The 25,526-nt window shown below is 40.7% G+C and overlaps 2 protein-coding genes across 3 annotated transcripts in view; one reads left to right on the top strand and one right to left on the bottom strand.

Moving 5' to 3' along the window:
• Window positions 1–19,150, bottom strand: part of LOC129868613 (tumor necrosis factor receptor superfamily member 19-like) — a 64,593-nt gene extending 45,443 nt beyond the window's left edge. The window contains exon 1 of the mRNA XM_055942740.1: window positions 18,845–19,150. The gene's annotated coding sequence lies outside the window, so the exon portion shown is untranslated. The remainder of the gene's footprint in view (window positions 1–18,844) is intronic.
• The window catches only part of LOC129868611 (androgen receptor-like), a 63,603-nt gene continuing 44,943 nt past the window's right edge, over window positions 6,867–25,526 (top strand). Inside the window, exons 1-2 of one of the 2 annotated variants that reach the window (XM_055942732.1) lie at window positions 6,867–9,022; window positions 20,039–20,190. In XM_055942732.1, the coding sequence (XP_055798707.1) occupies window positions 7,596–9,022; window positions 20,039–20,190 (1,579 nt within the window). In that variant the 5' untranslated portion in view covers window positions 6,867–7,595. The remainder of the gene's footprint in view (window positions 9,023–20,038; window positions 20,191–25,526) is intronic. The other variant, XM_055942733.1, reaches the window with a different exon arrangement.

Raw genomic sequence — 25,526 nt, forward strand, 5'->3', positions numbered from 1 at the left:
GCATTTTGGGGTATATCGCGCCATTGTGGGCAGTATTGGGATGTGCTCTATTATCACATGGTACCCTGTTAAATACACCAAATTTTACAGAACAAGGAGACCCATTTGGGAGACCCAAGAACTTTTAACTATATAGAGTCGTCATAGATTTTGTCAATAATCAGTCCCAACAACCTATTTTCAAGCCACCATTAATTTCAATGGAAAGGAACTGCATTGATTTTGCATGTCCATAACTGAATAAATAATTGGTGTAATAAGACCAATAATGGCTTAAAATGTGTATTACAACAAGGAAACCCAACCCAAAATTATGGCCTAAGTATGTCAGTTATACAATTGAAGTTGGCCAAATTAGCCAAATGCATTTAACTCAGTTTTTCACTTTATTTTAAGAATGTGAAATGTCAGAATAATAGTAGAGAGAATGATTTATTTCAGCTTTTATTTATTTCATCACATTCCCAGTCGGTCAGAAGTTTGCATACACTCAATTAGTATTTGGTAGCATTGCCTTTAAATTGTTTAACTTGGGTCAAACGTTCCAGGTAGCCTTCGACAAGGTTCCCACAATAAGTTGGGTGAATTTTGGCCCATTCCTCCTGACAGAGCTGGTGTAACTGAGTCAGGTTTGTAGGCCTCCTTGCTCGCACACGCTTTTTCAGTTCTGCCCAAAAATGTTTTAGAGGATTGAGGTCAGGGCTTTGTGATGGCCACTTGAATACCTTGACTTTGTTGTCCTTACGCCATTTTGCACCCCACAACATGATGCTGCGGCCCCGTGCTTCACGGTTGGGATGGTGTTCTTCAGCTTGCAAGCGTCCCCCTTTTCCTCCAAACATATCGATGGTCGTTATGGCCAAACAGTTCTATTTTTGTTTCAGACCAGAGGACATTTCTCTAAAAAGTACGATCTTTGTCACCATGTGCAGTTGCAAACCGTAGTCAGGCTTTTTTATGGCGGTTTTGAAGCAGTGGCTTCTTCCTTGCTGAGCAGCCTTTCAGGTTATGTCGATATAGGACAAGTTTTACTGTAGATATAGATATTTTTGTACCTTTTTCCTCCAGCATTTTCACAAGGTCCTTTGCTATTGTTCTGGGAATGATTTGCACTTTTCGCACCAAAGTACGTTCATCTTTAGGAGACAGAACGCGTCTCCTTCTTGAGCGGAATGACGGCTGCGTGGTACCATGGTGTTTATACTTGCGTACTAATTTTTCCAACAATTGTTTACAGACAGATTATTTCACTTAATCACAATTCCAGTGGGTCAGAAGTTCACATACACTAAGTTGACTGTGCCTTTATACAGCTTAGAAAATACAAGAAAATGATGTCATGGCTTTAGAAGCTTCTGATAGGCTAATTAACATAATTTGAGTCAGTTGGAGGTGTACCTGTGGATGTATATCAATGCTTACCTTCAAACTCAGTACATCTTCGCTTTACATCATGCAAAAATCTAAATAATTCAGCCAATTACCTGAATAGGCCGCTCAACAAGGAAGAAACCACTGCTCCAAAACCGTCATAAATAAGCCAGATTACGGTTTGCAACTGCACATGGGGACAAAGATGGTACTTTTTGGAGAAATATTCGCTGGTCTGATGAAACAAAAACAGAACTGTTTGGCCATAATGACCATCGTTATTTTTGGAGTTAAAAATAGGGATGCTTGCAAGCCGAAGAACCATCCCAACCGTGAAGCACGGGGGTGGCAGCACCATGTTGTGGGGGTGCTTTGCTGCAGGAGGGACTGGTGCACTTCACAAAATAGATGGCATCATGAGGGAGGAAAATTATGTGGATATACGGAAGCAACATCTCAAGACATCAGTCAGGAAGTTAAAGCTTGGTCGCAAATGGGTCTTCCATATGGACAATGACCCCAAGCATACTTCCAAAGTTGTGGCAAAATGGCTTAAGGACAACACAGTCAAGGTATTGGAGTGGCCATCACAAAGCACTGACCTTAATCCCATTGAAAATTTGAGGGAAGAACTGAAAAAGTGTGCGCAAGCAAGGAGGCCTAAAATCCATACTCAGATACACCAGCTCTGTCAGGAGGAATGGGCCAAAATTCATCCAACTTATTGTGGGAAGCTTGTGGAAGGCTACCCAAAAGGTTTGACCCAAGTTAAACAATTTAAAGGCAATGCTACCAAATACAAAATGTTGTATATGTAAACTTCTGACCCATTGGGAATGCGATGAAAGAAATCATTCTCTCTACTATTATTCTGACATTTCACATTCTTAAAATAAAGTGGTGATCCTAACTGACCTAAGACATGGAATTTTTACTAGGGTTAAATGTCAGTAATTGAAAAAGCTGAGTTTAAATGCATTTGGCTGAGGTGTATGTAAACTTCTGACTTCAACTGTATATCACGCCAGTGTAAATTGCTAAATTGTAATTACTTCGCCACTATTAGCCTATTTATTGCCTTACCTCCTTACATCATTTGCACACACTGTATACAGATTTTCTATTGTGTCAATGACTGTACGTTTGTTTATCCCATGTGTAACTGTGTTGTTGCTTTTGTCGCACTGCTTTTCTTTATCTTGGCCAGGTCGCAGTTGTGAATGAGAACTTGCTCTCAACTGGCCTACCTGGTTAAATAAAGGTGAAATAAAAATAAATAAAAATACAAGTGGCATCCATCATTCTTAAATGGAAGAAGTTTGGAACGAACAAGACTCTTCCTAGAGCTGGCCGCACAACCAAACTGAGTAATCGGGGGAGAAGGGCCTTGGTCAGGGAGGTGACAAAGAACCCGATGGTCACTCTGACAGAGCTCCAGAGTTCTTCTGAGGAGATGGAAGAACCTCTCCCAGGGACTGGGAGACTAGTCAGGATCGAGGGAAAGATGAACGGAGCAAAGTACAGAGAGATCCTTGATGAAAACCTGCTCCAGAGCGCTCAGGACCTCAGACTAGGGCGAAGGTTCACCTTCCAACAGGACAACAACCCTAAGCACACAGCCAAGACAACGCAGGAGTGGCTTTGGGACAAGTCTCAATGTCCTTAAGTGGCCCAGCCACAGCCCGGACGTGAAACTGATCTAACATCTCTGGAGAGATGTGAAAATAGCTGTGCAGCGACGCTCCCCAGCCAACCTGACAGAGTTTGAGAGGATCTGCAGAGTACAGGTGTGCCAAGCTTGTAGTGTCATACCCAAGAAGGCTCGAGACTGTAATCATTGCCAAAGGTGTTCAACAAAGTACTGAGTAAAGGGTCTGAATACTTTTGTAAATGTAATATTTCTTTTTTTTTGTCATTATGGGGTATTATTGTGTGTAGATTTATGAGAATAAAAAAAAAATCAATTTTAGAATAAGGCTGTAACGTAACAAAATGTGTAAAAAGTCAAGGGGTCTGAATCCTTTACGAATGCACTGTAGGGCCTACTGTATACGGTGGCTTTAGAAAGTTTTCACACCCCTTGAATGTTTCCACATTTTGTTGAGTTACAGCCTGAATTTAAAATTGATTAAAATTAGATTGTTTGTCACTGGTCTACACACAATACCCCAGAACGTCGAAGTGGAATTTTTTTTCTCTAAATGTTTACAAATTAATTAAAAACTGAAATGTCAATAAGTATTCAACCCCTTTGTTATGGCAAGCCTAAATACGTTTAGAAGTAAACATCTGCTTAACAAGTCACATAATAAGTTGCATGGACTTACTGTGTGCAACAATAGTGTTTAACATGATTTTTGAATGATCGTACTTCATCTCTGTATCCCACACATACAATTATCTTTAAGGTCTCTCAGTCGAGCAGTGAATTTCAAACACAGATTCAACCACAAAGACCAGGGAGGTTTTCGAATGCCTCACAAAGAAGGGCAGCTATTTGTAGATGGCTAAAATAAAAAAAAGCAGACATTGAATATCCCTTTGAGCATAGTGAAGTTATTAATTATACTTTGGATGGTCACCCAGTCACTACAAAGTCACCCAGTCACTACAAAGATACAGGCGTCCTTCCTAACGCAGTTGCCGGAGAGGAAGGAAACCGCTCAGAGATGTCACCATGAGGCCAATGGGGATTTTGAAACAGATACAGAGTTTAATGGCTGTGATAGGAGAAAACGGAGGATGGATCAACAACATTGTAGTTACTCCACAATACTACTAATTGACAGAGTGAAAAGAAGGATGCCTGTTCAGAATAAAAATATTCCAAAACCTGCATCCTGTTTACAATAAGACACTAAAGTAAATCGGCAAAAATCTGTCCTGAATATAAAGCATTCTGTTTGGGGCAAATCCAAAACAACAACACATCACTGCGTAACACTATTTTCAAGCGTGGTGGTGGCTGCATCATGTTATGGGTATGTTTGTCATCAGCAAGGACCAGGGATTTTTTTATGAGAAAAATAAACCAAATACAGCTAAGAACAGTGAAAATCCTAGAGGAAAACCTGGTTCAGTCTGCTTTCCAACAGACACTGTTAGACAAAGTCACCTTTCAGCAGGACATTTACCTAAAATATAAGGCGAAATATGAGTTGCTTACCAAGACAACATTGAATGTTCCTGTGTGCCCCATTACGATTTTGACTTAAATCATCTTGAACATCTACAGCAAGACTTGAAAATAGCTGTTTAGCAATGCTCAACAACCAACTTGACAGAGCTTGAAATATTTTTGAAATAATAATGTACAAATATTTTACAATTCAGGTTTGCAAAGCTCTTAGAGACGTACCCAGAAAGACTCACAGCTGTAATCGCTGCCAAAGGTGATTCTAACATGTAGTCAATCAGGGGTCTGAATACTTACCTAATAAAGATATATTATTGTTTTATTAGATTATAAATATTTTTCTTACATATGTTATAATTTTTCTTCCACTATGACATTAGAGCGTATTTTAGAGCGTATTTTTTTAATCCCACTTTGTAACACAAAAATATTTAGAAAAAGTAAAGGGTTGTGTATACTTTCTTAAGGAACTGCATGTATTGGTTAGTGGCTGCTGACAGTTGTCGAGGGCATAAGCAATGGTCCAATTGCTAAAAGGCAGGATTTTTTTCTAGCCACCAATTGCATCATTTTTATTACATTTCTCAAGCAACCACTGATCTAATGGCTACAAGATATATTTAATCAAATAATCATTTTAAAATCATGATGGTCAGGGACGGAAGAGATTATAATCACCAATATTCCTTTTTGGAGGTAATTTGTGTTTACCTAAATCTTTGTGTTAAATTGCTGGGACAACTCAACAAATGAGAGAGCACACCTTTCCTCTTAGCATGCTGAGTATTGCTACAGAACAGACTATTACAGGTGGAACCTATCAAACCAATATGCTACCAGATTTGTATTTTCTTTGACTTGTATTATTTCCCAGTATGACCAATTTCCGTAAAACACATATGCAGTTATGCTATTTGTAACATTCTTGTTTCAATGATGAGTCAGTTCAGGTAAATAATTAGATCTGATGGCAAAAAATAACAAAATCCCATGGTTTTTAACATGAGGTCCACCCAATAGAATGTTTCATTGTTGTTTGATACAGTCATTTTCAATGAGCATGTGAACATTCCAACTTGTCTCAACATTCCTTTATCAGCCTGCGAACATTCTATTGCATAGACTCCCATACAACAATATATATAAAAGTGTGAAAAACAAAAAATGCTATTCTTTTGGAGTGGCTATCATATATCATATTTGATCAGGAGCTTGTGGGCAATAATTTAATACCATCAAACCTTTGTCATCACAAAGTGGCCAAATATTTCTGCTGGCCCATGGACTAATGTGGTATATCATTATTTGTGTTCTATGGGCTTAATAGAATTATTTACTCCCAAACCATCCTTGCCTGGAGGTGCTGAATTGTGTATCTATTAGGCCTACACTATCAATGAAATGAACCTGTGCAAGAATGTTCTTTTAATATTTGTTGTGTGTGTGCTCATTTTCTCTTTACATGTGTTTTTTTTTGACACATTAGATCACAGGTGTCAAACTCATTCCACGCGGGGCCGAGTGTCTGCGGGTTTTCGCTCCTCCCTTGTACTTGATTGATGAATTAACATCACTAATTAGTTAGGAACTCCCCACACCTGGTTGTCTAGGGCTTTATTGAAAGGAAAAACCAAAAACCTGCAGACACTAGGCCCTCCGTGGAATGAGTTTGACACCCCTGCATTAGATGAAATGTACATAGTTATTACATTACATAATCAAAGGGTGTTCATATAGGTAAGTCATTATGATGTTTGATAAGGAATTATTACATGTTTTGTTATACAACAATCTATGTTTTGGGAAAGACATATATTGGCCCATGCACTCTGCATTTAGGAAAACCCTTTTGAGGGCGCATGTTGGACCAGTTATGGCCCAGTTGGGTGGATTCTTATCCCAGGTGGCACTAATGCTGTTGCTCTTGTTGCTCTTGTGAGTGAAACTTCACCTGCTACTGCCTAAGGAGAGTGGTTGAAAGTTGTTTTGGATAACTGTGTCAGCGATGTAAGCCTGTGGTGGTGGCTGTTGTAAACGCCATGTATTTTTAGTAGCTACAAGCATTGCATGATGAGCAGTGATGTATCATCATGCATAATGGCAAAATTAGACCTGTGCTCTGCCACTGCATGTCCACTACACTGACTCAGCCAACTCCAACCTTTTTATTATAGGCTACGTGGGTTGGTCCCGATTTCAACCCTATCTAAGTAAGTAATTGCATGATTTTCATATTTAATATTCACATTGACTGTCTAGCCTACTCCTATCGATATATTTTGAATGACTTTATGTATGCCTACTGGCCTTAATCCAAGGAATGTATTATTTCGTCACTAGGGAATGTTGCCAAACTCACAGGCTGAAGGCAAAAAGGAACTCAAGGACTTTGGAAGCGAACTTCGTCCATACACAAACTTGCAGCAAACCAAACATTCTTAAAACCAAGCATTCAACTGTTCTATCGGGGTGTTCAGTTGTTTGATGACTTTTGTTGGTGCTTCACTCGTTTGTAGGCTATAACCTTTAAATTAATATTAAACGTTAGGATAGGCCAACTAGAGGAGTTTCATAGGTGAAACAGGCAGCGCTTCTCTCCGGCAACGCATTTGCCATATTGGACACAGACAATTTTTATCATTGCACACTCTCTCAAGAGGAAGAAAAAAGACGATTATAGTCCATCGACAGAACTCCTTTTCGCCTTCATGAATGGTGAGCGCAAATCTGTCATGAAGGATATTTCTGCTGACTATATGTCAAAATGTATGGATCCGTGAGCAAAATGTTAATCAAATGTTTTATTTATGAAATAACGACATATTCGTTTTCATAAACGTTTTTATATAAACTGGGTATATAATGTGTGGTTTAGGCTACAAACTTCTGACAAAAGACTGCTAAATTACGCAATAAGGCAATCCTCCTATTTTTTAGGCTCAGTCCTATTATTGCCTGACTGTTTTGTTAACTGGAATAGGGCTATGACTTTAAATTCTTATTAATGTGGCCTATTTGATAAATTCCGTTTTCTTAAACATTTTTTCAACTCTGACGGCCTATCAGCGTAAACGCCGTTTTTTGGACTATGGAGATTCCAGTTGGATTAGGAGGAGTTTGTGACTCCCCAAACATAGTTTTTCGCGGACCTTTCCAAAACGTTTTCCACAACGTGAAAGCTACACTGCCTAGTAACACTACTGTCACCGAAACCTTGGACTTTTCTAGTTCGTACAGTTTCATGCAGAATAAACACCCCTGGGAGATGCGCCAAACTAACCGGCAATCACCCCGAAAAGAAATATCGTCAGGGACGGCTCGCAATTCTGACATTGAAGTGAGGGAAGATGACAGCATTAGTTTTTCCAGAACACTCGAATCGGATGCAAGTCGTATCCATTTTGCCAAAAGCTCAACAGGAAACAAAACCGGGTTTTCCTCTGTGAACGAATCAGACTATCCAAACGCGAATGGATACGGATCCTGTCGCTCTGGACCGTTAGCCTGCAACACTAAACAACAGTGCTGTCAACCAGCTGTGCCCCATCACGGAGTGGAGTTAAGTCCTAACAGTTACGCCCGTGTGGCGAACAGTTGTTCCAATTCTGCCTGCACCACCATATCAGAAACGGCGAGGGAGCTCTGCAACGCTGTCTCTGTGTCGCTGGGATTGACCATGGACTTGAATGAGATGAATGACCTGGGACCAAATTACGCACCATCCAGTGCAAATGACCAAAGTCAAGGCAACTATTTGTTTCAGGTGCCTCTATTGAATTGTTCTGGAGCTGAAGAAAACGTCTCCATTACAGAATACAAATGCCCTAGTGAGCGCAATGCCAGGCCACTACAAAGTGATAAACGAGTTGAGATGTTTAAAAGTTCCCCAGCAAATGACCTTACAGAAGAAGTGGCGACCATGGAGCACCTTAGCTCCAGACATCCATCCACAGATGAACAGGACTTTAGACTGAATGAAAAGAGTGATGACCCGACTTCAAAAGAAACAGAGAATTCTTTGAATACAAGAGCACGCTCTGCATCTTGTCATTTTGACCCACTGTTGCCAGCACACTTGGCACACTTCAGTCAAACTGACCCAGACAGATTCTCGTCTCATGTCATCCCAGCACATGTCTGTGAAACTGGAGAAACAATGGAGGACAAATATGCTGACTACTTACAACAACAGTACAGTGTCAAGATAAAATATGAGGCCATTAGTAATGAACCTGCCGGAACGTCATGGGGCTATCAGTACAACAGGTATAATGACAATGACAACACACAATATGGACCGAGGCAGGGTATGAATCCATACAGTGCGGGACCAGACTCCGCGTTCATTTGTAACCCTTATGAATATGAGCGGGGTGGTGGTCTGGTGCGCAGAGATCGGCCAACTTCTGAGCAGTGGTACCCGGGCGGGATGCTAGGGAGGATGCCCTATCCCAACTCCCCGTACTTAAAGAATGAGGTCGGGGACTGGCTGGATGTCTCTTACACAGATGCCAGGTAAGAAGGTCATTAAAACTCACAAATTCACAAACACTTTACATTACAGTGCCCTTATTAAGGGGTAATTAACCTACATGTTTAAATGTAGTGTAACAAAGCAATCTTTCACCTGTCACGTTTTACAATGTTATGGGCTGCATAATTCTTCATTCCCTCTTCCAACAGACTATCACAATGTACTTACTCTATAGTAGACTACTGTTATATTTATTATGTATTTGATCAAAAACAAAATCAACGACCCCATTGTCAAATGGTTATATTGCAAATGATATAGTGCTGTATTGTATTATCTTCATGAATGTACAACATCTGGAGTAACAATGACTTCTGCATGAGTTAGACCACTATTGATTCTGAAAAGGATAGCTGTGAACAGTGTTGAAGGAACAGAAAAAAGACCACATTTTACCAGTTCAGATTTTTTAAACATAGAGGAATTGCAACGTTTCACTTCAATATCTTCATGATCACACTCCAGTCAGCTTTGGGGTCTCCCATTGATGCATATGTCTTTCTCTCAGGGACTTTGCAGACAAGGCAAACAAGGGGACTTGTTAGGCACTTGTTCATTGTCATTACAGCAAATAAAGATGTTATCCGCCTACTTTGTAGCCTACTTTGAGCATCTATAGTTATACGCTCTGACTAGTGTATGCCCAGAGTGCTTGTCAGTTTTGCTTTTTTAAACAGGACGTTCTAGGCTTCATGTGTGTATATCTTTTTCCTCTGATTTAATTGGACACAAAGCCACAAGCCACATGATTTAAGTATTTGTTGTGTACAGTTCCATGGAACAATTCTCAACAGTAAAATAGTACATTTGTTAGGCTACTTTGAAAATGAACTGTTTCCAACATAAATTTGGTCAACCTGCATGTAGAATGTGCAACTAATATCATGCAAAATCTCTGCAAAGCAAGCATTGCATTTGTAGTGTCTATATTACACTGAGTACGGTCCTTGAGCACATGTTAGTTGTCTTAATGTTTTACTCACAGTGGTTTGGTGCTTGTGGTAGTTGTAGTAGGATGGATAAAATGACGTGCAAGAGAGCCCTTAATGGACCAAGCATGGTCTGAAGTTCCGTGATCAGGATCATTGCGCAATACTAGAATCCCATTGTTTACTATTCAATATCTGGTTTTACATATTGTTTACGTTTGAGAAGCAGGAATCTCAAATTACCAGAAAACAGGAATTTTACTTCCTTTCTGAGCTAATTTTTTGCAAATATCTGAGCAAATGTTCATGTTGCTCTCACCTGGAGGTTGACACACTCATTTAACGTCCTGCTCTTTATTTCTGAGGAAAGGTTGCTAAATGAGAGCTGTAACTGTATAGTGTAATGTATATGGTGTACATCATTTTCATTCAACAGTACTGTATGTGCTCAGAAATTTGCCCAGAGAGGTAGTCAAAACAATCTCAACTTTAAAGGGGAACTGTAATGTTTCAAGAACTTATCATGTAGCCTACAGAGTAAGAGGAAGACATTATATACAAACTAGATGCTCTGTGAAGATTGACTTCTAAGGGTCAGTAACAATTCAATGAACAGACTTTCTTCTTTTACACACAAGACATCACATACCCTAACACTGAATGGAGGGAGAATCTGTTATCGGTCTGGTCATAATGTTTTTTATTTCACTCCAAAAAAAGCTACCGATGTTCATCGGTAGTAAAAGCTACTCCCATATATTCAGAACAAGAAATGCTATAAAATCATGTTTACAGTATAAACTGTTTACTAACATGATCATATGAGACGTGGACCTCTATTCATTTAAATTCAGGAAATATCTAAAACAAATTTCTTCCTTCCTGCCCTGTGAGAAATCTTTCTCTAAATCAGACTGATTTGCAGTTCAAATGTGGTTACACAATATACAGTAATCACATAATAATACAGTTGGACACATCCATTCCTTCTATAAAGCTTGTTAAAGTAAAATACTAATTGTATGTACCATTTTTAAGCATGAGAAATGATCATGAAGATATTAAGAAATCATTTTTAGATGTGGGTTGAGAGACATGTCTCTGTCTGCAACTTGAAACTCAGCAATACAGCAATTATGTTCAACCAGAAGACAAAGAAGCATCTCTATAATATCTGTTAAAGGGAGAATTATTTCTCAATTTCAGGATAATAGTGCATATTTGGTGGCCTTACTTGTTGATTAATTTTGCCCTGTAGTTTTCTAATTTGCTATTTGCATTTACAAGATGTTTCTAAGATATTGAAGTGGTATTGAAATTATAATCAAACAATTCCATGTATTGTAATGGGTAGCAATAGCATCAGATTTGCAGGTTTGCGTGTATTCCTCATTTCCACATTGTCAGAAATATGTACATTTAGGACTACTTTGATTAATGTCATGAGATAGAGATAGTTCTATATAAGGTAACTATGGTGACGTACTTTACTGTCCGTTTGACAGCAGCCCAACATTATTCATACACATGGCCTTATTTTAGAATCCCTTTGTCTTTCTTGGAGAGCTCATCTGTATACGTTTTAACATGGTCGAATAGGCCCATTATAGCTCATCCCTAGCTTGAGTTCCCATGTGAATTTCATTGTTTATTGAATTACCCCCCATAGACAAAATAGTATTGTCTCTGTCAGAAAATGCTTCACAGTGTGGCATTGACACGTACATTGTTCTGGGCTGCAGTATAACAGCAGTAACTACAATTCAACCAAACATAGACCTAATACATCACATTGAGTGCTTTTAAGAGTGGTATTTTTGTCCATATAAACAGTAACCCCCCCCCTTCTTCTGGTGTACATTGTGTGTGTACGTTCCTAGAAATATAGCCAGCTTATTACTGTGAAGGTACAACCAGACCATGTATTTTCAATTACACATGATGTTCTTGTGTGCGGGCGGCAGGTAGCCTAGCGGTTAAGAGCGTTGGGCCAGTAACCGAATGCGCGCTGGTTTGAATCATCAGGCCGGGAAGATGTAAACATCTGCCATTCTGTCCATGAGCGAGGCAGTAACCCCCAACAACAACTGCTGCCCGGGCGCCAATGATGTCGATTAAGGCAGCCCCCGCATCTTTCTGATTCAGAGGGGTTGGGTTAAATGCAGAAGACACATTTCAGTTGAATGATTTCAGTTGCGCAACTGACTTGGTATCCCCCTTTCCTCATTGTAATAGCTTCCTCGGTTGGATAATTTTATAAGAAATATACTGTATGATCCAAGGGTATATATTCTTTTAATAGACTAGAACTACACTATATTTACAAAAGTATGTGGACACCCCTTCAAATTAGTCGATTCGGCTATTTCAGTCACACCCGTTGCTGACAGGTGTATAAAATCGAGCACATAGCCATGCAATCTCCATAGACAAACATTGGCAGTAGAATGGCCTTACTGAAGAGCTCAGTGACTTTCAACTTGTCATCGTCATAGGATGCCACCTTTCCAACAAGTCAGTTTGTCAAGTTTCTGCCCTGCTAGATCTGCCCCGGTCAAATGTAAAAGTTGTTATTGTGAAGTGGAAACGTCTAGGAGCAACAACGGCTCAGCCGCAAAGTGGTAGTCCACACAAACTCACAGAAAGGGATGGCCGAGTGCTGAAGTGCAAAGCGCGTTAAAAAACCTGTCTGTCCTCAGTTGCAATACTCACTAACGAGCTACAAACTGCCTCTGGAAGCACGGTCAGCACAAAAACTGTTCGTCGGGAGCTTCATTTAATGGGTTTCCATTGCCGAGCAGCCGCATACAAGCCTAAGATCACCATGCGTAATGCCAAGCATCGGCTAGAGTGGCGTAAAGCTCCCCGGAGCAGTGGAAACATGTTCTCTGGCGTGATGAATCACACTTCACCATCTGGCAGTCCGAATCTGTGTTTGGCGGATGCCAGGAGAACGCTACCTGCCCCAATGCGTAGTGTCAATTGTAAAGTTTGGTGGAGGAGGAATAATGGTCTGGGGCTGTTTTTCATGGTTCGGGCTAAACCCCTTAGTTCCAGTGAAGGGAAATCTTAATACTACAGCATACAATGACATTCTAGACGATTCTGTGCTTCCAACTTTGTGGCAACAGTTTGGGGAAGGCCCTTTCCAGTTTCAGCATGACAATGCCCCCGTGCACAAAGCGAGGTCCATACAGAAATTATTTGTCGAGATCGGTGTGGAAGAACTTGACTGGCCTGCAAAGAGCCCTGACCTCAACTCCATTGAACACCTTTGGGATGAATTGGAATGTCGACTGTGGGCCAGGCCTAATCGCCAAACATCCGTGCCCCGACCTCACTAATGCTCTTGTGGCTAAATGGAATCAAGTCCCCGCAGTAATGTTCCAACATCTAGTAGAAAGCCTTCCCAGAAGAGTGGGGGCTTTTATAGCTGCAAAGGTCTGAACAACTCCATATTAATGCCCATCATTTTGAAATGAGATGTTCCACGAGCAGGTGTCCACATACTTTTGGTCAAGTAGTGTTTCACCAACCATGTTACATAGATGTTACAGAGGGTAAAGGGTACAGTGCCTATAGAAAGTCTACACCCCTCTTGGATTTCTTCACATTTTGTTACAAAGTAAGATTAAAATTGATTTAATTGTCATTTTTTTGTCAACGTTCTACACAAAATAAACTAATGTCAAAGTGGAAGAAACAAACAAAAATGTGTTTAAGATTAATTAAAAACTAAACACTAATATACCTTGATTACAGCTTTGAGTCTTCATCAGTAAGTCTCATAGAGCTTTGCATACCCGTATTGTGCAATATTTGCCCATTATTCTTTTCCCAATTTTTCAAGCTCTGTCAGGGTTTTGGGGATAATGACTAGACTGCAATTTACAAGTCTTGCAATATATTTTCAAGCAGATTTTAGTCTAAACTGTAACTTGGCCACTCAGGAACATTCACTCTTCTTGGTAAGCAACTCCAGTGTCGATTTGGCTTTGTGTTGTAGGTTATTATCAAATCACATCAAATCAACCATCCAGTTGGCCATCCGGTTGGCCATTTTGATTAATTGTTCAGCAGTCTTATGGCTTGGGGGTCAGTCTATGACTTTTGTGACTGGAATCTTTGACAATTTTTGGGCCTTCCTCTGACACCGCCTAGTATATAGGTCCTGGATGTCAGGAAGCTTGGCCCCAGTGATGTACTGGGCCGTACACATTACCCTCTATAGCGCCTTACGGTCAGATGCCGAGCAGTTGCCATACCAGGCAGTGATGCAACCGGTCAGGATGCTCTCGACGGTGCAGCTGTAGAACTTTTTGAGGATCTGGGGACTCATGCCAAGTCTTTTCAGTCTCCTGAGGGGGAAAAGGTGTTGTCGTGCCCTCTTCACAACTGTCTTGGTGTGTTTGGACCATGATAGTTTGTTGGTGATGTGGACACCAAGGAACTTAAAACTCTCGACCCGCTCCACTTCAGCCCCGTAGATGTTAATTGGGGCCTGTTCGGCCGTCCTTTCCCTATAGTCCACAATCAGCTCCTGCAGAAATTCCTATTTCATCCTGCTGAAAGAGGAAGTCCTCTCCCAGTGTCTGGTGTAAAGCAGACTGAATCAGGTTAGGATTCCTCTAGGATTTTGCCTGTACTTAGCTCCAGCCCGTTTCTTTTCATCCTGAAAAACTCCCCAGTCTTTGCAGATGTCAAGCATACCATTACCATGATGGAGCCACCACCATGCTGAAAATAAGGAGGCAGTTACTCGGTGATGTGTTGTGTTGGATTTGCTCCAAACATAAGGCTTTGCATTTAAGCCAAAAAGTGTATTTCTTTGCCGTGTTTTTTGTTTGTTGCAATATTAGTTTAGTGCCTTGTTGCATACATATGCATGTCTTGGAATTTTTTTATTCTGTATATTTGTGTTCTTCTTTTCACTCTGTCATTTTGGCCATTATTGTGGAGTCACGACAATGTTGTTGATCCACCCATCACAGCCATTGAACTCTGTCGCCATTTTAAAATCACCAATGGCCTCATGGTGACATCCCTAAGCAGTTTCCTTCCTGTCCTTTAGCTCAGTTCTGAAGGAAGACTGCATCTCGGATGTGTCTGGGTGGTTTGACACATCGTCCATCCATATACATCCTCCACAGCATAATTCTTTACTTGACCATGCTTAAAGAGATATTCAATGTCTGATTTGTTATTTTTACCCATCTACCAATCACTGTTCTTCTTTATGAGGCTTTAAAAAGCTCCCTGGTCTTTAGTTGAATCTGTGCTTGAAATTCAATACTTACATTTAACATTTAAGTCATTTCGCTGACGCTCTTATCCAGAGCGACTTACATTTTACCTTTTTATTTTTTATTTAACTAGGCAAGTCAGTTAAGAATAAACTCTTATTTTCCATGACGGCCTAGGAACAGTGGGTTAACTGCCTTGTTCAGGGGCAGAACGACAGATTTGTACCTTGTCAGCTCGGGGATTTGAACTTGCAACCTTTCGGTTACTAGCCCAACGCTCTAACCACTAGGCTACCCTGCCGCCCCACATACTTGACTGAGGGACCTTACAGATATTTTATGTACAGTATGTGGAACAGAGGAAAGGGCAGTCATTCAATATAACTTGATATATAACAAAATATCATTTCTTAAGCCACATTTGACTTCTGAACTCTTTTGGGCTTGCCTCAACAATGGGGATGAATAGTTATGCAGCGACTCTATGGTAGTTATTTAATTAGTATACATTTTTTTTCACTTTGACATTATGGAGTATTTTGTGTGGATCAATGACACAAAAATTACAATTAAATCTATTTCAATCCCACTTTGTAACACAACAAAATATGAAAAAAGTTAAAGATATAGACTTTCTATAGGCACTGTAAATGTTACAATTGGCCAGCAATAATATATATCATGTATATTCTCAATTAAGAATATATACTGTAGTTCCAAAAAGGTCAGTACAGTGAGTAAATATGAACATGGAAGTGTTGAAAAACAAGATAGACCTCAAAAGGGCTTCTTAGGCAAAGGGTCAATTAAGTTGTCCATTTCTGTTGCAGCAATTATGCTCTGTTTGGTGTGAAAATAGATTTTTGCCTTACTCAGCAGTCACTGACACCTAACACTTGTATATGTGGGCTGCTACTTACCTTTAGCTGTCATCACCATGCCTATTTGCATATTTTTCACTATTAATGAAGATGCAGTTCTACATTTTTCACATTATCGCAGCCAACCGCGTTTCCACCCAATATCACACAGGCGGTATAGTTCTTTACACTGTAAATTTCAGGTTTAAAATAACAATACAAATAGTTACCACCACATTACATTGACCATATTTACTTAACATTTCAGGGTGAGGGTTTGAGTTTGTAGTTACATTGAAAAATAACTACAACACCTGTTCTTTCCATGACATAGACTAGACATAGACCAGGTGAGTCCAGGTGAAGCTATGATCCCTTATTTATGTCACTTGTTAAATCCACTTCAATCAATATAGATGAAGGGGAGGAGACAGGTTAAAAAATGATTTTTAAGCCTTGAGACAATTGAGACATAGATTGAGTAAGTGTGCCAGTCAAGACAAGAGATTTAAGCGCCTTTGAACGGGGTATGGTAGTAGGTGTCAGGCACACCGGTTTGTGTCAAGAACTGCAACGCTACTGGGTTTTTCATGCTCAACAGTTTGCCATGTGTATCAAGAATGGTCCACCACCCAAAGGACATCCAGCCAACTTGACACAACTGTGGGAGGCATTGGAGTCAACAACGTTTTTGACACCTTGTAGAGTCCATGCCCTGACGAATTGAGGCTGTTCTGAGGGCAAAATGGGGGGTGCAACTCAATATTAGGAAAGTGTTCCTAATGTTTGGTATACTCAGTGTATATGCCACTGACTTAGAAGGGGCAAAATTAGACTTAACACAACTCAATATTAGGAAGGTGTTCTTAATGTTTTATTCACTCAATAATTCCTACATTCACTATTCAAAACTAAGAACAAAACTATTCAAAATCATTATGGCATTGTTTTTATACACTCCAATACAAGCGAGTGGCGGCATGTGCGCACTTGTGCTCTTTTTGAGAACAAAGGGCTGGATGCACTAATGGTCAGTAGGCCACTGCTGATGTTGATGACCTAACCATCTGATCCACTCATGGTGAATTTACCTGAGATTCTAAATTACTCTCCAAATTGCACCTTAAGCGTGCAAGTGCTGTGCTAATGACAATTCATATGTCAAAGTCACACACCACTCCCAGTGTATTATCTGGATTCCACAGTCTGAAATGTCTAAGTGTTATGATGCAAGATTTATATCAGATCTGGAACTTACAAACCATATGGCTATTACAGTAGCTCCAATTGGCTTATGGGCTACATTCTTCATATCAGCCCTCCTCTACTCCAGCCAATAAGCTTACATAAAATACAGAATATCTTATTTTGCTCATATTGAGTAGTCATTCACCTAGGCTACATTTCATCGGGGGAAATGTTAGATGTCTGGGTTAGATGGGGTGGGTACAAAGAACATCTGCAAAATGCTGTGGGTACATGGCAGGTCTGTGACAGAGTGAACGGTAATTTCTGAAGGAATACAATACAATATAAAAGTTGGACTTTTTGTTTGGTTTCTTGTTTGTTATCCTCAATGATTTTAACAATACAATTTATATGTGGAGATTTTTCTGTGTTGTCAAAATTGTCAGAACCAGTCTGGGTGAAAGGAATTCCACTTTTCTAACCTTTTCCGTTTCCCCCCTGCTTTGCCATGCCATGCCCCAGTTTACATTCATATTCTTACGCCATGTTGACATCCACAGGATATGCCATCAACGTATTAATGTTCAGAAGTATTATCATCATCACATATCCTCATTTTGGATTTCCAATAATTCCAATTAATTCCTTAAAGGTTTATAGCTAAAGTGGATAAGAGCAGCATAGAGTAACATTTATATCCTTGCATTGATTACATTAATAATTTCATCACACATTTGAAGTACCTACATTTATTACTGATTTATGATTAACCAGATCAGTCACTCTCAATATCTATGGATTAATTAACCAGTATTTCCCCTTGTCATGCAATCCTATGCATTTTGCTGTGGCTAATTCTGTGTTGGTATGCTCAAATAGTATAACAAAACCCTTCGGGACCCCAATCAGGGCCCCTGGGCATGTGCCCTGTGTTCCCCGTCAGTAATCCAGCCATGACAAAAATACTCTTAAATACATTATTTTTTAGAATGTTCAATTCTCCTTCAGTGTCTTGCTTTTATTTGGGTGATTTCTAGTTCTCAAAGATTATATTATTTAAAAATATATAGTTTAATTATCTTTTCTACATACTTCCTGTCTGGCTTTAGGAACAATTTAGTGGTGCGCTGCTGCTTAGTGAATATATGGGAAACACTGAATTACTTCAATCTTCCAGTAACATCAGACCAGGTCATCAGAACAGAATTATACTCATCATATTAAGGCACTGAAACTGAGCTTTGTGCTTTATTCTCTAACAGCTGGCTTTTCTGGCTCTAGATTCTGACCAAGAGCCAGTGGGCATTTAGCCTACTGCTGATACTGTAGAGAGGACTGTTTTGCTGCTTGGTTATAAGCTTTGTCCTTGTGTTTTTTACATAGAGCCTTGACACCTAACGCTATACGTCATTGAGGTATAGTTATGTCTGTACACACTGTCCAATCTCTTCCTGTGCTGACAGCTGCAGTAGAGCACCCCTCTTGCCCCCCTTGGCCCTGGCACTGCTGTTCACACCTTTCCCACACTCTCAAGTCATCACACCCTCTGCCCAGCTCTAATTAGAAATCAGATAAATTCTTACCCAGTTTGGTTCACCCGATGAGGATCTCACTCAGAAACTGTGAATCTGAGGGAGAAAAGTGAAAATGCTTAAATAATCTGGAACTGTGAATCAAATGAACTTTTCACAAATTCTAAAGAACCACACAAATAGGGTATACACTTGATGGCAGTAGTATTGGACATAAGGCCTCAATGTGAGGAGTCGTATAGAATGCCAGCCAGAGGCAATCACGTTTAATTTTGATCAGGGACCATGGTCCAGATTGGGTGTCAGCTTTTGTGTGGGGTGTTAAGTGTCAGTGGCGTATACACTGAGATACCAAACATTAGGAACACCGTCCTAATATTGAGTTGCACCCCCCCCCCCCCCCCTTTTTGCCCTCAGAACAGCCTCAATTTGTTGGGGCATGGACTTTACAAGGTGTCAAAAGCGTTCCATAGGGATGCTGGCCCATGTTGATTCCAATGCTTCCCACAGTTGTGTCAAGTTTGCTGGATGTCCTTTGGGTGGTGGACCATTCTTGATACACATGAGAAACTGTTGAGTGTGAATCAATCAAACCTGTGCGCTTGGCACCTACTACCATACCCAGTTCAAAGACGCTTAAATATTTTGTTTTGTCCATTCACACTCTGAATGGCACACATATACAATCCATGTCTCAATTGTCTCAAGGCTTAAAATCCTTTTTTAACCTGTCTCCTCCCCTTCATCTACACTGATTGAAGTGGATTTAACAAGTGACATAAATAAGGGATCATAGCTTTCACCTGTATTCACCTAGTCAATCTATGTAATTGAATGTATGTGTTTTGTATAGTCAGTGTATATCACCATGTTTATTTTTTAGCAAAAGAACAACTTGCTTAAGCGACGTGCCTTTCATAATGTTAGCAATTGTTCTGTGCTTGTAAATTTGTCATATAATGACAATCAAGCTCTGCTGTTACACTATTGTAGTTTTGATTAATTTGAATATTCCATTAGTCCATTCTCAATGGTTTCACCCCTGAAGGAAAAATTACAGGCCTCAAGCATTAGGTTATGGTCACTTCTGTTAAAATGTCAGGAAACAACTTATCAGAGTGGCAAAAGAAAAAGGCAGAGGGTAATAGGAACACATGTGCTCATTGAATGATGCTGTTGAGTAATTCTGTACTGTTTGTGTGTTTGTTTGTGATATTTCTAAAAGCCTTTAATATGTTCCTAAAGGTTTGAGGGTGGCAGAGACCACATGTTCCCCATGGAGTTCTTCTTCCCGCCCCAGAGGACCTGTCTGATCTGTGCAGATGAAGCATCTGGCTGCCACTATGGAGCGCTAACCTGTGGCAGCTGCAAAGTGTTCTTCAAGAGAGCTGCAGAAGGTAAGACTTGATAAAGTAATATGCCATTGCACCTCTCCACACAGAAGAAAGAGCAGAGCATCAATGGTGGAAATGGGATCCATAAACCAGATCCACCTCTCATGCTTTTTGGAAATAATGTATTAGATATAATGATGCCATAAGAAAAATTGTTCTTAATCTCTATGTATTTCAGAGGAAAATACCCAAGGTCCATAGTATTGACATGGTTTATTTGGAATATGTCCAAACCAATCTATGTAAATTTTTTACAAAATTGCCAGAAGTTACATTCATCCTAGTCTAACCATCTGGGAAATCCTCATATGGAAAGTCATTACATTTTTTCAGTGAATCAACCTGTGAGTCATATGACATATGAAATCCTGTTTCTGAGAAAAAGCTTGATTATGAGCAGGGATGGGCACAGCTAATCGAATATCCAGATATCTGCCCTGACATCGGTATGCTACTTTTCCAACTTCAAATAGCAATTACAGTCACACACCTAACAGAGTTTCTACAAGATCTGACACAGATCAATAAAAAACAATCACCAGAAACTCCCAGCGCATAAACAGGTTAGTTGTTTAGCAACAAAACTGACATTTGCGCAACTATGGGGCAAAACAGACAGTGTTGGCTTAGATTGTTGACAACATGTAAACTACACTGAACAAAAATATGAACGCAAAGTGTAAATGTAAAGTGTTGGTCCCATGTTCCATGAGCTGAAATAAAAGATCCCAGAAATGTTCAATACGCACAAAAAGCTTATTTCTCTCAAATTTTGTCCACAAATTTGTTTACATCCCTTTTAGTGAGCATTTCTCCATTGCCAAAATAATCCATCCACCTGACAGGTGTGGCATATCAAGAAGCTGATTAAATAGCATGATCATTACTAGGGTTGCACATTTTGGGGAATATTCAGAGGTGGAAACTTTCAGTGGGAATATATGGGAATTAATGGAAATATATGTAAATTTATATGAATACCATTTAAATGTAGATGTTTTATGCATTGGATATATTTACCATATCACATGGAGACAGAAACATAAACCTTTTACCTTATCATAAGTAGACATAATTGCAAATTATTAAATCCTTCCAATAGACATCAAAAAATCTATTTAGTTACGAATTGAACTTTAATTAAATGAGTTGATTCTTCACATGGGATGATTTCACTGAACAACAAAAGAAAGGGAATATTGAATGATCTCCAATGATCTATCGCATCTCCCAAAAACGTTTTCAACACACGTAAACTGATAGTCTAGAAACTGAAGCTTTGGTTGTCTTTCTCTCAGGCTTCCATGTCTTCTCCCTGGACCTCCTTAATGTCCACTTCTTGAACATTAGACTCTGAGGCCTCATCTTCACTGTCACTTTCCAACCTTGTTGAGGATGGGTCGTTGTCAGGCTCAAAAAGCGATCCACAAAGTCCCTTCCACCAGGTGGCTGATGAGATATGTTGGCACGACTGCCATATTGCATCTCCATCCCAAAGCCCTTGCTTGGAAGTGTACTTCACCAGACTTCCAAGAACCCTGCCCTCATCCAGGCCAAGGTGACGAGACACAGTAGTGATGACACCATAGGCCTTGTTGATCTCTGCACCAGACAGGATGCTCTTGCCAGCAAACTTGGGGTCCAACATGTACGCTGTGGCGTGTATGGGCTTCAGGCAGAAGTCTTCATGCTTTTTAAAGTATTTCAGAACTGCAGTTTCCTCTGCTTGGCGCAACAGTGAAGTGGACAGGGCAGTACGGATATCTTCTCATACATCTGCAAGCAGAGTCTGAACACCAGACAGGATGGCATTGTCTCCCTCAATCCGTGCAATAGCTACTGCTATAGGTTTCAGGAGTTTCAGGCTGCTTACCACTCTCTCCCAAAATACATCATCCAGGAGGATCCTCATGATGAGGCTGTCTATATTTGCAGACTGTGATATGGCCATTTCTTGGAGAGACTCCTTCCCCTCCAGGAGACTGTCAAACATGATGACAACACCACCCCAACGGGTGTTGCTGGGCAGCTTCAGTGTGGTGCTCTTATTCTTCTCACTTTGCTTGGTGAGGTAGAGTTCTGCTATAACTTGATGACCCTTCACATACCTAACCATTTCCTTGGCTCTCTTGTAGAGTGTATCCATTGTTTTCAGTGCCATGATGTCATTGAGGAGCAGATTCATTGCATGAGCAGCACAGCCAATGGGTGTGATGTGAGGGTAGGTCTCCTCCACTTTAGACCAAGCAGCCTTCATGTTCGCAGCATTGTCTGTCATCAGTGCAAATACCGTCTGTGGTCCAAGGTCATTGATGACTGCCTTCAGCTTATCTGCTATGTAGAGACCGATGTGCCTGTTGTCCCTTGTGTCTGTGCTCTTGTAGAATACTGGTTGAGGGGTTGAGATGTAGTTAATTATTCCTTGCCCACGAACATTCGACCACCCATCAGAGATGATTGCAATACAGTCTGCTTTCTCTATGATTTGCTTGACCTTCACTTGAACTCTGTTGAACTCTGCATCCAGCAAATTAGTAGATTAAGCATGTCTGGTTGGAGGGGTGTATGCTGGGCGAAGAACATTCAGAAATGTCTTCCAATACATATTGCCTGTGAGCATCAGAGGTGAACCAGTTGCATACAGAGCTCAAGCAAGACATTCATCAGCATTTCTCTGACTACGTTCCTCCATTGAGTAAAAAAACTTCTGATTCCAGGAGGACCATGAGCTGTTACTATCGATAAGGTGTCTGATTCATAATTTTCACCTCGAATAGAAGTAGAGGGACTTTTGTCAGAGGTTGCTTGTTGTGAGCTCGGAGGGAACTTTGTGCACTTGGCCAGATGATTCTACATCTTTGTTGCATTCTTCACATATGATTTGGCACAGTATTTGCAAATGTACACAGCTTTTCCTTCTACATTAGCTGCAGGGAAATGTCTCCACACATCAGATAGTGCCCGTGGCATTTTCCTGTAAAGATTAGGAAAAAATTAGTTAAAATAAATACAATTCCATATACAGATACATAGTTAAGCAGTTAGATTAAACAACTCCTTTGTAAGGTAAATGTTATAAAAGGAAACATGTATGGAAACAGGTGAATTAACACTCTTCAGTTAGCAGGCTCAAGCAAGCTAAAACCCACATGGTAACAAAAACTAACTAGCAGAAATTGTTAACAAGTTAGAAATTATTTAAACACACTTTGCTGTAGGCTACTATTTACTAGTTAACAAAAAATAATGTATGTCAGATAAAATATATTCACCCCACCCAGTATTTTAATCAAAACTTACCAGAAAGCATGTAGTCCTTGGCTCAGACAGTGTGGGCTCAATAGCATCTCATTAGTGTGCAAGATCTTGAGAATCAGCTGTACATGTGATGGAAGAGTGCACTTCACATGTGATGGAAGAATGCACTGAGCATGCAGAGGGTTGCAATTCCATTGAATTGGGGATAGTTTAAACAAAATATGCACATCGTGCACCGCTCCCGAGTATACTACTCGCCAATGTACAGTCTCTTGACAACAAGGTAGACGAAATCAGAGCAAGGGTTGCCTTCCAGAGAGACATCAGAGATTGTAACGTTCTTTGTGTCACGGATACATGGCTCACTCGGGATACGTCATCAGAGTCGGTACAGCCACCTGGCTTCTTCACGCATCGCGCAGACAGAAACAAACATCTCTCTGGTAAGAAGAAGGGTGGGGTGTATGCCTTATGATTAACGAGACGTGGTGTGATCATAACAACATACAGGAACTCAAGTCCTTTTGTTCGCCTGACCTAGAATTCCTTACAATCAAATGCCGACCACATTATCTACCAAGAGAATTCTCTTCGATCATAATCACAGTAGTGTATATCCCGTCCCAAGCAGACACATCGATGGCCCTGAAATAACTTAATTTGACTCTATGTAAACTGGAAACCACATATCCTGAGGCTGTATTTATTGTAGCTGGGGATTTTAACAAGGCTAATCTGAAAACAAGGCTCCCTAAATTTTATCAGCATATCGAATGCGCGACCCGGGCTGGAAAAACCCTGAATCATTATTATTATAACTTCCACGATGCATATAAAGCCCTCCCCCACCCCCCTTTTGGGAAAGCTGACCACGACTCCATTTTGTTGCTCCCAGCCTATAGACAGAAACTAAAACAGGAAGCGCCTGTGCTCAGATCTGTTCAACGCTGGTCCGACCAATCGGATTCCACGCTTCAAGATTGCTTCGATCATGTGGACTGGGATATGTTCCGCATAGCGTCGGACAATAAAATTGATGAATACGTTGATTCGGTGAGTGAGTTTATTAGCAAGTGCATCAGTGATGTTGTACCCACAGCGTCTATTAAAACATTCCCCAACCATAAACCGTGGATTGATTGCAGCATTTGCGCAAAACTGAAAGCGAGAACCACTGCTTTTAATCAGGGCAAGGTGACCGGAAACATGACCGAAAACAAACAGTGCAGCTATTCCCTCCGCAAGGCAATCAAACAAGCTAAGCATCAGTGTAGAGACAAAGTAGAGTCGCAACTCAATTGCTCAGACACGAGAGGTATGTGGCAGGGTCTACAGTCAATCACGGACTACAAAAGGAAAACCAGCCACGTCGCGGACCATGATGTCTTGCTCCCAGACAAACTAAACAACTTCCTTGCTCGCTTTGAGGACAACACAGTGCCACTAACACGGCCCGCTACCAAAACCTGCGGGCTCTCCTTCACTGCAGCCAACGTGAGTAAAACATAAACGTGTTAACCCTCGCAAGGCTGCCGGCCCAGACGGCATCCCCAGCCGTGTCCTCAGAGCATGCGCAGACCAGCTGGCTGGTGTGTTTACGGACATATTCAATCAATCCTTATCCCAGTCTGCTGTTCCCACATGCTTCAAGAGGGCCACCATTGTTCCTGTTCCCAAGAAAGCGAAGGTAACTGAGCTAAATGACTATCGCCCCGTATCACTCAGTTCCGTCATCGTGAAGTGCTTTGAGAGACTAGTCAAGGACCATATCACCTCCACCCTACCTGACACCCTAGACCCACTCCAATTTGCTAACCGCCCCAATAGGTCCACAAACGACACAATCACAATCGCAGTCACACTGCACACTGCCCTAACCCATCTGGACAAGAGGAATACCTATGTAAGAATGCTGTTCATCGACTACAGCTCAGCATTTAAAACCATAGCACCCTCCAAACTTGTCATTAAGCTCGAGACCCTGGGTCTTCACCCCCCGCCCTGTGCAACTCGGTCCTGGACTTCCTTACGGGCCGCCCCCAGGTGGTGAGGGTAGGTAACAACATCTCCATCCCGCTGAT

This window comes from Salvelinus fontinalis, chromosome 13 (genome assembly GCF_029448725.1).
Source record: "Salvelinus fontinalis isolate EN_2023a chromosome 13, ASM2944872v1, whole genome shotgun sequence".
In the NCBI taxonomy this organism is placed as follows: Eukaryota; Metazoa; Chordata; class Actinopteri; order Salmoniformes; family Salmonidae; genus Salvelinus; species Salvelinus fontinalis.